We start from the raw sequence: 13997 nt of genomic DNA, 5'->3' as shown, positions 1-13997 counted from the left end.
AACCTCCTGGATTGCACTTTGCCCCCTCAGCCCCATTCTATGCAGCCCTAGGTCCTGCTCAACACACCCCAGGCCCCCCCTCAATGTGCTCGATTCACCCAAGGGATTGCTCTGTGCACCCCAGCTGTGTGTCCTTGGACACAGTGTGCCCACTGGCCCCATTCTATTCCCCCGGCCAGTTCTGCATCCACAAAGTCCCTGACTCTCTAACTCTCTGCTCCCAGGGCCCACACTGTGCCACAATGGGGTCACGGTGCGGCTTCACGTTTAGTCTCTACTCCCTGCGACCATGATGGGGGAGGGTACGGTAATACCCTCCAATAAGGAGAAAAGTCTGATGTCATAGAATCCGACCCTTTGGTGAGAGACAAGAAAGTGGCTGATTTTCTTATAACATCTCACTTATACTACACACAAAACTTCCTGCACACAGCAATATTGACAGGAGGAAGCCCGCAGAATGTTTTTTTGGAGAGCCATGCAATGATCAATGACAGGTCCTCTTTGTAGAACACCACCGCCCAGCACCCATCATGTCCTGGAGGTCAACCAGTTCCTCCTCCCCCCATCACGTGACTTCTCCCACCCTCCCGCACTCACACTCTCTCATGCCCCGGCTCGGCACCGCTAATGGTCTCCATCCCGCCGGGCTCAGCAGCCCCAAACCGACCCGGAGGAGCCGACTGACAGGTGAAAGCAGCAAGCTGGGAGTCGCCATCTTCTCCGGAAAGCGTCACTTCCGCTTCCTGCGTCGATCTCCATGGAGACTAGCTGCCTGCGTCAAATTCCGCTTCCGCCGGTTTCCCTGGCAACGAGAGGCAAGAGCGCCATTTTGGTCATGGGCAGCAGAGCCAAAACAGTAATGTCAGCCCTTATTCTGCCCCTCCCTTTGCAGGACACTGTGCAAAGTACACTAATCCTGTGAGTTTTTTCTGTAAACCCAACACTGGATTCGGGATCAGCAGAGCATTGCTGGGAAATCTCAGCTTAGGAAAAGGCATTTTCCTCCCTTGAGATGATGTACATGCTCACATGTCCTTATCACATGTGCCAGAGTTCCAGGAAGAAAAGTGAGAGGTAGTAACCTGCCCTTATGTAACATTGCCACTGACAAAAGACTGGGAAAGAAAATAGAAATTTACCGCTGCAGTATTCTTATACTGGATGTCCTCAGCCTGACGGCCGGAGTCATTTAGCCCACTTCTTCTGAGCCCAGGTCATCTTGGACCTGCCCCCAGCCTGTGACTGGACAGTGAAAGGAGAAACAGTATAGTGATGAGCTCATCTCTCTATCACTCTGCTATTTCCTCCTGTGAACATGCTTCTTGCCAGCACATGAAATGATTGGCTCATTGTACTGATTCTTCCTCTCACACACCAGCCCTGCTTTACTGGGACTGCAAAAGGCAGATACCGGGTCACATTCAGATACTTATGCTGCTTGTATTAATTGTCTTCATGGTTACTGCATTGAGAGTTTCATCCTTGTAGAGATGTAAACCCGAAGTGTGGCCGCATCTACAAGGACGCAGTCACCATCCAGCCGGTAATTCCTCACCTGTCTCAGATGACTTTTGGTGGGCCGGGTGGTGCTCGCAGCGCGATACATGGCTCAAATTTCGGCTTATTCAGCAGGAATTGGCTTAGATTGGAGCTGTCTGTGGCCAGCATTGAAAGATTTCAGAACATTTATCATGGAATCTAGAGCGGCGTTTCTCAACGTTTGCACACTCACAGCACCCTTCAAAAGTATGAAAAATCTTGTGGCGCCCCAGTCTAAAAAATATATATATACCCCATAAGTTGTTTCCTATACCCCAAAAACGACGCGTGGACCCTTCAAAATCCATACCGGACCCTTATCCCAGATAGCAGCGAGGTATTGATTTTAAGGGGGACCTAAAGCAAAAAAATGGGGATCCCCCCCACATCAGAGTCCTCCTTCATATCAGAGTCCCACCTTCTTACCAGAGTCCCACCTTCATATCAGAGTCCTCCCTTCACATCAGAGTCCTCCCTTTACATCAGACTCTTCCTTCACATCAGAGTCCTCCTTCATATCAGAGTCCTCCCTTCACATCAGAGTCCTCCTTCACATGAGAGTCCTGCCTTCACATCAGAGTCCCCCCTTCACATCAGAGTCCCCCCTTCACATCAGAGTATCAGAGTCCTCCCTCCCATCAGAGGCCCCCCTTCACATCAGAGTCCCCCCTTCACATCAGAGTCCCCCCTTCACATCAGAGTCCCCCCTTCACATCAGAACGCAGCTGTGGCAGCATGGTGGAGGGCAGGAGGTGGAGCAGAACTCCCATCATTTTATGAATGGATCTCAAGCACCGCGGATTAGCATCATTCATTTCCATGGTACTGGTGGCCCTCCTGCACCATAGAAACACATGGTGCTGTATGAAAATTTAGAGCCACACCTGAGGAAGTCAGAAGGCACCCCAGGGGGCCACGACACCCCAGTTAAGAAAGACGACTCTAGAGAACAGAAACAGGTTTGGACCTCCAACAAAGTTTGCTTCACTCTTCACTCAACTAAACTGGAGGAGATTGTTTTCTTTGCAGCAGAACCGGAGTGCACGGTTCTTTACACTCGGGACTTCAGCCGCCTTCCTTTCCCAGAAGCTTTCAAACCATTACAAACATTTCTTCAAAGTTTTCTTATTCTGAAATAACTTGTATTTAACTGTTGAAAAATTGTCAGAGCCAACTCAGAATTGTCTACCCCAGAGCCCTGCAGTCCTCTGTCTTCACCAGTCCTGCAAAGCCGGAGGAGAATTCCAGCCAGACTGGATCTCAGACAACTGGCTTCACACGTAGAGGGAACGAACTGGATATGATTCCTTCCCACCCAGATACGGCATGAAGGGAAGAAAAACAATACAGACAAACAGAGCCGGGCGAGTTCCCTGACTCCCTGAGTAACCTCCCTGAGTAACCTCGGCTTGTGAAATCTTCAGATCTATCAGAGGATAATGACCCGCAAGGAAATCTACTTCCTAGTCCAACCTTGGTCAACAGCATCTCCAATTTATGATGCCTCCTTATTCAGAGATCCAATCCCATACCCCCATCATTTAGGTCCTATGCACCCATCATTTAGTTCCCACGCCCTTATAATTTAGTTCCGATGTCCTCATCACTCAGGTCACATATCCCCGTAATTTGGTTTCCATACCCGCATCATTTACAGTAGTTGCCATACCCTAATCATTTAGTTCTTAAACCCCTATCATTTGGTTTTGATAACCCCATCACTTAGTTGTCATAACCCCATCATTTTGGTCCTGTACCCCCATTATTTAGTTCCTATATCCCCATCATTTGGGTCCTGTACCCCCAACATTTTGTTCCCATAAACCCATAATTTTTTTCCCATAAGCGCATGATTTAGTTCCTATACCCCCATCATTTGGTTCCCATAACCTCATCATTTAATTCCAATACCCCCATCATTTGAGTCCTGTACCCCCATCATTTGGTTCCCATAACCTCATCATTTAATTCCAATACCCCCATCATTTGAGTCCTGTACCCCATCATTTGGTTCCCATAACCCAATCATTTTGTTCCTATACCCCCATATTTTTGATCTCATACCCCCATCATTTTGTTCCATACCCTCATCATTTGTTTCCTATACCCCATCATTTTGTTCCCATAAACCATCATTTGTTTCCTATACCCCATCATTTTGTTCCCATACCTCATCATTTGGTTCCCATGCCCCGCCCCCTATCATTTAGTTTCCATGCCCCCATCAATCAGTTTCCATACCCCCCTCGTTTGGTTCCCATACCCCCATCATTTTGTTCCCATACACCCATCCCTCAGTTCCTTTATCCACGTCATTTGGTTCCCATACCCTCATCATTTACAGTAGTTCCCATACCCCCATCATTTAGTTCCCATACCCCCCTTATTTAGTTCCTAAACCCCTATCATTTGGTTCCAATAAGCCCATCATTTAGTTACATTGTATTTGAGGTTGAATAAAGACATAAGTCCATCAAGTCCAAACTATTTAAATCATTTTGGTCCCCATCATTTTGGTCCTGTACCCCCTTTATTTAGTTACTATATCCCAATCATTTGGGTCCTATACCCCCATCATATTATTCCCATAACCCCATCATTTTGTTCCCATACACGCATGATTTAGTTCCTATACCCCCATAATTTGGTTCCCATAACCCGATAATTTTGTTCCCATACCCCATCATTTGCTTCCTATACCCCATCATTTTGTTTCCAAAACCCCATTGTTTTGTTCCCAAATCCTCCTCATTTTGTTCCTATATTTTATGTTTTTATATTTTGTTGCCATATCCCCTAATCATTTTGTTCCGATACCCCATCATTTTGTTCCCATAGATGTACAGTAACCAAATGATGGGGTTATGGAACCCAAATGGTGTGGGTATGGGAACAAAATAATAATTTGGTTCCCATACCACCATGGGGTATAAATACCCCCCAAATAAGAACCCCTGCTTTATACCATCCCCTCTGGTTCTCATATTTACCTATATAATATGGCCAAGTGTAGATAACAGAGGTTGGACGTGAGGGGAGAGAACTGGCTGTCCATACCTCCCAGTCTTGCTTTGTGACACTGCGTGGAGGCAGAAGGCCGAGGTGGCAGTCGTGTGACTGAGCTATACACAAGGAAATGTTTTGTTTCACAACATAACAATTTCATTAGTTGATCCTAAGTATAAACACAGCCATCTCATTAATTTAACAGCGAAATTGCTTTGGAATAATCACATTTATTATTATTCATCCCCCTGTCATGTGACTCGTTCCAGAGATTAACCCCAAACAGGCCACTGAAGCCATGCTGGATAGGGACGCTTCGCGATCAGAGCTGGACTGGAAGTACAAGGCAGCCTACAGATGTCACCAAACTTGGCCAATTATATAATAATCATTATATACTGGTCAGGGGTGTAACTAGAAATCACAGGGCCCCATTGCAAAATTTTGTATGGGGCTCCAAATCCGCCACCCCCACACAAAAAAAGTACCTGCCTCCAGAACACACTCCCGTGCCTGTGCTGCCTCCTTCTCTGTAGCTCTGCTCCTGCTGGAACATATCACTCCACCCTTTACTGCTGCAGAGCCCACCATAGACCCCACAGAGCCCACCATAGACCCTGCACAGCCCACCTGAGACCCCCCGCATAGCCCACCTGGGACCTTGCACAGCCCACCTGAGACTCAGCACAGCCAAACTGAGATCAAGCAACTACCAGAGACCCTGCAGAGCCCACCTGAGAACCCACATAGCCCACCTGACATCCACAAAGCCCACCTGAGAGTGACCCTGCAGAGCCCACCATAGACCCTGCAGAGCCCACCATAGACCTAGAAGAGCCCACCTAAGACCCTGCACCGCTGCCGGGCCCGGCCTCCTCCATCTCTGGTGCGGGCCCCGGCCTCCTGACCGGGCTCCCATCTGCCCTGGGCCACCCAGTTAATATGGCTGAGGGCCTTAAACCAGGATAATAACTGGGCAAAAATGTCAGTGACGGTGATGGAGCGACAATGGCATTCAAGGGGGGCACTTTGAGAGGCAACTTGCCAACAAGAAGAAACTGCTCTGCCTCCTGGTCCTTCTTGTCCATAATGGCAGGTTCACACCATTTTCCAGACCAGATCTGGTCCGGAAAATGGTGTGAACCTGCCCACAGTTCCAGTGCATTCCAGACCAGACAAAATGAGACATGCAGTATTTTTCTGGTTTGGTCTGGAACGGACTGCGCTGGTGTGAACAGAGGCCAGAAATAGCATAGGGATACATTAGGATGCATTTTGGGTCCGGAAACAATCTGTTCTGGTCTGGAGATGATCTGGATGTGGTGTGAATGGGCCCAAAACTCCTTAACAGCTCATGTCCACTCATATAGCTGCAGATCCTTACAAAGGTGTATTGAACGATGTGGGGTGCGGTTCCCCATTGATGCGTTTCAGCCTATAAAGTCTCAATCAAAGCTCCTAGAGCAGCGGTAGGCAACCTCCGCACACTCGCTGTGGTAAAATTATAAATCCCATCATTATTCTGTCTTCGGCAGTCATTCCTGTGGCTGTCAGAGTATTGCAATGCCGCATGGGACTTCTAGTTCCACCACAGCTGAAGTGCTGAGGTTGCCTACCCCTGTCCTAGATACCGTATAAGCTGAAACGCATCAGCGGGGTTGTCAAGTTGTGAATTGCAAGCTGTTTTAATCAATAAACTTTTGTAAAGATCCGCAGCCGGTTGTTTTTTCTGCTTTATTTGCAAGACATAAGTCCTCTATAGTAGGGTTTATGCTGTGCATACTTGCACATTATGGCAAAAACTCATCAACCACGGTGCAGACTTTAGTTCCTCATTCAATAATATAAAGTATAAAGGAATATAAGGCAAAGGTAAGTTTGAGAAGAAGTCAGCTCAGAGGAGAAGCTGCAGAAGGTCCTCCGAGCTGACACTGAATGGAGATGTTTTGTCTGTCCGATCGGCGGGCCAAGAAGCATGATAATGAGAAGCAGAGAAGGCACATGTTCTGTTTCCTAATAATAATCCCTCCTGGATCCAGTTATGTTATTCTGTCAGCTGCCAGGAGAGACCGGCCTTCCTGCCCGAGGCAGTCCCATGTCATAGAACCCAAATCTCTCTATAGGGGCGATGTGTGTGGGTGCGTACATGACCTTATATAGATGTTCAGGTTAAAAAAAAGGCGAACCTATCAAGTTTAGCTTCTTAAGATCGGTCCGGAAGAAGAAAACCCAAATTTGTTTTGCAAGTATTGTGTATTTTGCATAGCTTTTCTCAGTGCTGTTTTGTCATGATGTGGACATTAGGAATTAAAGAGAACGATTCACAGTCTATAAATAGGTATATATCTGGTCTATAAACCAGCAGCTCTGGATGGACAGTTGGATTGGTGGCTCTATATTTAGGATGTATCTATAGGAGGCTCTGGATGGACAGTTGGATAAATGGTTCTATATTTAGGATGTACCTATAGGAGGCTCTGGATGGACAGTTGGTTTGGTGGCTCTATATTTAGGATGTATCTATAGGAGGCTCTGGAGGGACAGTTGGATAAATGGCTCTATATTTAGGATGTACCTATAGGAGGCTCTGGATAGGCAATTGGATTGATGGCTCTATATTTAGGTAGTATCTATAGGAAGCTCTGGATGGACTGATGGCTCTATATTTGGGATGTATCTATAGGAGGCTCTGGATGGACAGTTGGATTGATGGCTCTATATTTGGGATGTATCTATAGGAGGCTCTGAATGGACAGTTGGATTGGTGGCTCTATATTTAGGTTGTATCTATAGGAGGCTCTGAATGGACAGTTGGATTGATGGCTCTATATTTAGGTTGTATCTATAGGAGGCTCTGAATGGACAGTTGGATTGATGGCTCTATATTTAGGTTGTATCTATAGGAGGCTCTGAATGGACAGTTGGATTGATGGCTCTATATTTGGGATGTATCTATAGGAGGCTCTGGAGTGGACAGTTGGATAACTGGCTCCATATTTAGGTTGTATCTATAGGTGGCTCTGGAGTGGACAGTTGGATAACTGGCTCTCTATTTAGGATGTATCTATAGGAGGCTCTAGATGGACAGTTGGACTGATGGCTTCATATTTGGGATGTATCTATAGGAGGCTCTGGAGTGACAGTTGGATTGATGGCTCTATATTTAGGTTGTATCTATAGGAGGATCTGGAGTGGAGCACAAGCTTTTCTGAAAAATGATACATTGGCTCTATGTAGTGACATGTCAGGAAGGTACTCATTAAGTGGTCCATGTAAACCTGTAAACCAGGGGTTTACCTCAGCACTCCAGCTGTTGTGGAACTGCGAGGCACTGCAAGACTGACAACCCTAGACATGACTACCGGAGGCAAAGCCATGATGGGATTCATATTGAGTGCCAAGGTTGTCTGATAAAATGGCGGGCAGGTGCACTTTAATGAAAAATCCAACAAAAGTAATGAAATCCACTCATGTTTGGTGTAGCAGGTAGGCAGCGCTGGGAACACAGGTGTAGCAGTCTCACCTCTGGAGTCTCCATGACATCTAGAAGGTTGATGGTGATGGTGGTTGGTTGGTGATTCAATTGAATGGTGTAGATCCACAGGAGCCTGTTGGTTTTGTGCAGGTTGGCCCTTTAAGTCCACATTGGTTAGGTAATGCTATTATAACAGGCCAGTGGATTCTCTCCACAAATTTTGTGTTCGCAAAAACAAATCCCTAAACGTTTTCTTCCAAGCCTCACTCCTCAGAGACAAGGCCCGGGTAAAATAACATGATTTAGGCAATAAGTAAAACTACATCCCTGCTATTATACAGCCGATGATCCTCTGGGAGGAAGACAATGCCGGTATTGGAAACCTTAGGTTAGAGTAGACCGCCGACTGTTCTGTGCGGTTCATTGGTGGTAACGCTGCAGGGCTGTTGGTCGGGGAATATTACATGGTGCAGCAATAAGAGGAATAGACATGCGGCTACAGTAGAACTTAAAGTAAATATGAACATGGCCTCAGCAGATAATTAGCCTTATCTCTGTTATTCTCTCCTTATTTCTGTACGGGCCCTTTGCCAGGAATGTGATATATTACTCCAATGTCATAGGTGCAAAGCTCTACATTGTACAAGCAAAATCCATCCCAGGCAGGAAAAAATCCGGAGCAACAGTGACACCACGTGGCCACGTTACATAAAAGCATGATACGGTCTGAAGCACAGCGCGAGCACATATGGCGCATTACTAAACTGGATTAGAAAACACATATTTCCACTGTGAGATCTTCCCTCTGTAAAAGGTTTACCATAAAAAGCCAAGATAATACAAACAGATGATAAGCAAATGTTACAATCTAAGTAAAAGGGAATTTATTGTCTGTTACTGTATAAAATTCAGGGGGGGGGGGGGAGATTTCGCGGGCGGTCTGCCATTTTGAACAGCCGGTCTCTCTACAAATGCAGTGTACTGGAAAAATAAAATACTCAGGGTACCAATCCAGTATTATTACATGGTCAATGGCCATGTCATAATGTCACAGCGCAAGTGACATCACAAGAATGTCCAGGGCTAAAAATACCCGTCATTGGAGGCAGAGACCTTCATTGAGACATTGGTAGTTGGAATGAGCTTTATCGCCCCTACAGAGAGAGGCGCTATTCCTACTGGCTGCAAATTATCTTTGCAGATCTGGGAGTGCATTGACTTTGTTGCCGGACTCAACTGCTACTTGGACTGACTGTGAGTCACCAGATGTGGCAGATTTGGCAAACACCGTTCATTGACTGTGGTCACCTGACATATAGAGAGAAGCGCTATTTCTACCAACTGCAAGCTCATTAGTCAGTTTGGGGCCAGTTTTTGCAGTTTTATTTCTCTGATTTACAGTGTAGTGATGACTCCCAAAGGAGCTGCTGGGTTGTTGGTTCCTCGCTGTGTACCCAGTGATGACCCAACCTCAACCAAACCTAACACTCACCGGCACACCAGTAAAAATGGATAGGGGTTTATTAGGGCAGCGAGAAACTGTGTAATAATAACAGTAGCAATTAGAGATGCACCAATACCGATACTAGTATTGGTATCGGTGCCCATACCGAATATTTGGTGAGTACTCGTACTCACCCACATGCTCCCGATGCTTATCCCGATACCGGAACTTCTGGTATCAAGAAGCCGGGCAGCGAGTCATTGCGCCTGGCTTTCTGATTGGCGGGGCAGCCAACTCCATGCTCCCTCATCAACAGGGAGCATGGAGCTGGCTTCCCGGCCAATCAGGGAGCTGAGGGGCAAGTCATGACCTGCCCCCCGGCTTCCTGGTTGGCCGGGAAGCCAGATCCATGCTCCCTCATCACTTGGGACAAGGGTGATGAGGGAGCAAGCTGCCCGGCTTCCTGATTAGTTGGAGAAGCTGGCCAATTAGGAAGCGAACCGGCGAGTCATTACCCGAGCCCCAGTCCCAGTTTGTCATACGATTAACGCACGGTACTGGGAACTGCAATGCAATCGACTGTGCAGCAACGCCTTGGAAGCCAGCGCATCCACTGTCCGGCCACTGAGGGCCGGACAGGAACAGACAATGGTGTTGGATATGACCCGCAAAATGCCCAGGTCCGCACTAGATGATATCCTCATGTAAAGGAGAGGGGGAGATTGCACCAAGACGTATAGTGGATTAATAAATTGAAATCTTTAACTGTTAAAGATCTTTAATCTTTAACGATCTGTAACTGTTTATGTGAGGGCTCCGTCCTCACCCAGTGCACCCAGTGTTTTTTTTTAGCGCAGCCGCAATGAAGAAAAGGAAATTTGCCCCATTCCAGATGGGCAGAGCTCACACCACCACGCTGAGGTTGTGTGCTGAAAAAAGTACGGCATGTGGTACATTTGTGCAGACAGCGTAGTGTGACACTGTACAACCGCACCGCACTGCGCCCATAGAACATAATGAAATGTCACTTGTGAGTTCTTAAAAAAAACAACAAACAAGTAAACAGTGTGATGCATAGAGATCAGCAGCCATGCGGTAGGTAGGTTTCAGGTGGGTGTTGTCAGTAGGGTTGCAACCTGTCCCTGATTCATCTGGACAGTCCAGGTTTTGAGTCCTGTATGTGCTGTTTCCAGGTTTCAGGCCCGCTGAAACCCAGACACTGCACATACAGGACTCAAAACCCGGACTGTCCAAATGAATCCGGGACAGGTGGCAACCCTAGTTGTCAGTTTCGATCAGCAGGGGATCTGTGCACGGATCGAAGCAGCATGGAACGGGCTTCACCGTTGCGACATGCGTGCCCATCCATTTTCTCCTCCATGTTCCTCCATCCAACCAACCAATGGCGTGCTGCCTCCCGAGTCCCTGCCATTGCCAGCATGTAACTCTACATATTAATTGAAGTGACTGCTGGCCGCCCGCCTCAATCAGCTGCCCACCCCCGCTCAAGTATGCTACTGCAAGAGACACATAAGGTGGAACTCGAGACTATCAAATAAGGGGGAACTCTGAGGCGTCTGATGTAAGGGCGAACTCTGGGCACTAGTCCCCAGCATCTCCCTTTACATCAGAGTCCCCAGCGTTCCCCCTTACATCAGAATACCCAGAGTCCTCCCTTACATCAGAGTCCTTGGGACTCTGATATAAAGATGTCAAGGGAGTCTCTGAGGATGCTGATATCAGGGGGCACTCTGAAGACTCTGATGTAAAGGAGAACTCTGGGGACTGTGATGTAAGGGAGATTCTGGGGACGGTGATGTAAGAGGGGACTCTGGTGACTCTAGTGAAAGGGGGAACTCTGGACACTGAGTCCCCCCATTACATCAGGGTACCCAGCGTCCCCTCTTACTTCAGTGTCTGATGTAAGGAGGGACCCTAATGTAAAGTGGGACCCAGATGTAAGGGGGAATGCTGAGGACTCTGATGTAAAAGGGGATTCCTATTTGAAGGAAACTCTAATGTAAGGGGAGACTCCAAAGACTCTGAAGGGAGACTCCGGAGACTCTGATGTAAGGAGGGACTCTGATGTAAAGGGGGACTCTGATCTAAGAGGGGAGCTCTGGTGACTTTGATGTAAGGGAGAACTCTGGGGACCCTGATGTAAAGGGGGACTCTAAGATAAAGGGAGAGCTCTGGGTACTCTGCTGTGAAGGGGGACTCTGATAAGAGTTTGACTTGCATCTTTGAGTTGATATTATGGTAAAGTTACTGTATCTACAATATGGGTGTCAGATTTAGGAATTTCAGTATTGCCATAGCTGCTATTTCCTCCAGATACGGCTCTGCCTCCAATGCAGGACCATTCCCTTCATATCGAACCAAGAGTATAGCAACCCCAATACAATCTGTGACCACAATTGGTTAACTCTTTTTTTAGTCCAATCCAGTGCTATCTTCAGAGGACTCTTATTCATCCACATTGTTACAACCTGTTAAGTAAAATGTCAGATATAAAGAAACATGTTCCCAATCAAAACATAACTTGTACACATTGTATTCCTTGCAGCTAAATGATAATAAACCTGTGGGGAAAAAAAACCTGCCCAAGGATGTGTCATGAAACTAGATACAGATCATAATCATTATTGAGAGCTTGTGGATACAATGTAACTAATTTGTTTATCCTCCAGGTGATCAGACTCTGCAAGATGCTTGGACGCATGGAGAGAAGGGGACTCCTTACGAATAGCGAGTCCCTGCTGGGCAATTCAGTCTTCCACCTTCTGGATGGTCTCCGGGGTTCTAAGGAGCACTGACATCATCACGTCTTATGCAGGTCCATTGACTTGCATTAGATGTGAGGACACAGAGGGCCATTCCATAGCCAGATCGGAGGGGAAGAGAGGTGATCGCTGACTGCCATGAGACCAAGAAGTGAGTAAATTGGGTTAATTTGAGCCCCCTAGACAAAATGAGCACTTAACCCTTGCAGGGGGGGGCAATACGTGCACATTAGGGCACACTTACCTTAACAGTGTGCCCTTCTCCAGCACTGTTGGATTGATCTTCTGTCCGCAGCATGCTCCCCCACTGCCACCATCTCCGCCTCTGACGCTTCCAGGTTCTAAAATGTTCTCTTCAGCCATTGGGTGGCCACTGATGATGTAACTTCTGCGCATGCGCGCACAGGAGATACTGTACATCATCCACAGCACTCGGCTATCCTTGTTACATGACCCCATAGAACACCTTTGGGATGAATTAGAGCGGAGACTGCGAGCCCGGACTTCTCCCCCAACCAGGTGCAAGATTTTTTTTGCCCCCCCCCAAAAAAAACAAAGCGCTCTCCTCCCGCAGCGCTCGGCCGACTGTCACTTTCTCTCCTCCCCGCTGGGAGACAGAGCAGCGCCCAGCGGGGAAGAAAGAAATCACGGATGCGCTCCTGTATCAGCAGAAAAATTGCACTTTTGGCATTTAGCCAAAAGTGCCATTTCCGCCCGATATCTTTTGGTGGCCGATATATCGGTGCAACCCTAATATTTACATATAAAAATACACAGTATACAGTATATATTTGACAAGCGGGGTAAAATCAGGAAGTTCCCAGGTGATGGGCGGAGCTATCAAAGATGAATGGGCGGGGCTGGAGGGCATGTCAGCAAACAAGCAATTCTGTTATAGATAGTCGACCGGCGAAGTGGGCGGGGCTGAAGGAAAGTTTCTTTAAGCGAAAAGGGACAGGCTAGGGCACGGAACAATAGGGCGGGACGTGTTATACAGCGATGTGAGATTGGCTGTTGTTGGCAGTAATCTGATCGCTGATTGGAAGTGAGTGCTCAGTGTGCGCAGGCTCCGGTGTTCCGTGCTGGGAGGTGAGCGGAGTGCCGGGCTCTGGTGTGAGTATTTAGGGGAGGAGGAAGCCCCCTTATGGCCCGGTGTAGAGGGAGGAGCTGTCTGTGTCTCGGTGTGTGATGTGGCGGTAGGGAGTGAACTGTACGGAGGTGTCAGGGAGCTGCCCTGAGCTTGAAGACGTTTTTGTATTGACACATTGCATAGTGCGGTCAGTGCTTGGTGTGGTCCTTGATGGAGTGTCCCCTCTGTGTGTAATGTGGCCCCTGATGTGAGTGTCCCCTCTGTGTGTATAGTGTGGGCCCCTGATGTGAGTGTCCCCTCTGTGTGTGTATAGTGTGGGCCCCTGATGTGAGTGTCCCCTCTGTGTGTGTGTATAGTGTGGGCCCCTGATGTGAGTGAGTGTCCCCTCTGTGTGTGTATAGCGTGGGCCCCTGATGTGAGTGAGTGTCCCCTCTGTGTGTGTATAGTGTGGGCCCCTGATGTGAGTGAGTGTCCCCTCTGTGTGTGTATAGTGTGGGCCCCTGATGTGAGTGAGTGTCCCCTCTGTGTGTGTATAGTGTGGGCCCCTGATGTGAGTGTCCCCTCTGTGTGTATAGTGTGGGTGGGCCCTTCTATGTATAGTGGTGGCCCCTGATGTGAGTGTCCCCTCTGTGTATAGTCAGTGGGTCCCTGATGTGA

General features: G+C 47.7%; 1 protein-coding gene across 1 annotated transcript in view; it reads right to left on the bottom strand.

Moving 5' to 3' along the window:
• The window catches only part of MRPS18A (mitochondrial ribosomal protein S18A), a 17634-nt gene extending 16893 nt beyond the window's left edge, over positions 1–741 (bottom strand). Inside the window, exon 1 of the mRNA XM_018574349.1 lies at positions 601–741. Within this exon, the coding sequence (XP_018429851.1) occupies positions 601–718 (118 nt within the window). The 5' untranslated portion in view covers positions 719–741. The remainder of the gene's footprint in view (positions 1–600) is intronic.
• Positions 742–13997: the final 13256 nt, after the last annotated feature.

The sequence above is a fragment of the Nanorana parkeri genome, unplaced genomic scaffold, assembly GCF_000935625.1.
Source record: "Nanorana parkeri isolate BGI_ZX_2015 unplaced genomic scaffold, ASM93562v1 scaffold2894, whole genome shotgun sequence".
NCBI lineage: Eukaryota > Metazoa > Chordata > Amphibia > Anura > Dicroglossidae > Nanorana > Nanorana parkeri.
The sequence above is the reverse complement of the archived record's forward strand: the minus strand, read 5'-3'. Positions and strand labels throughout refer to the sequence as shown.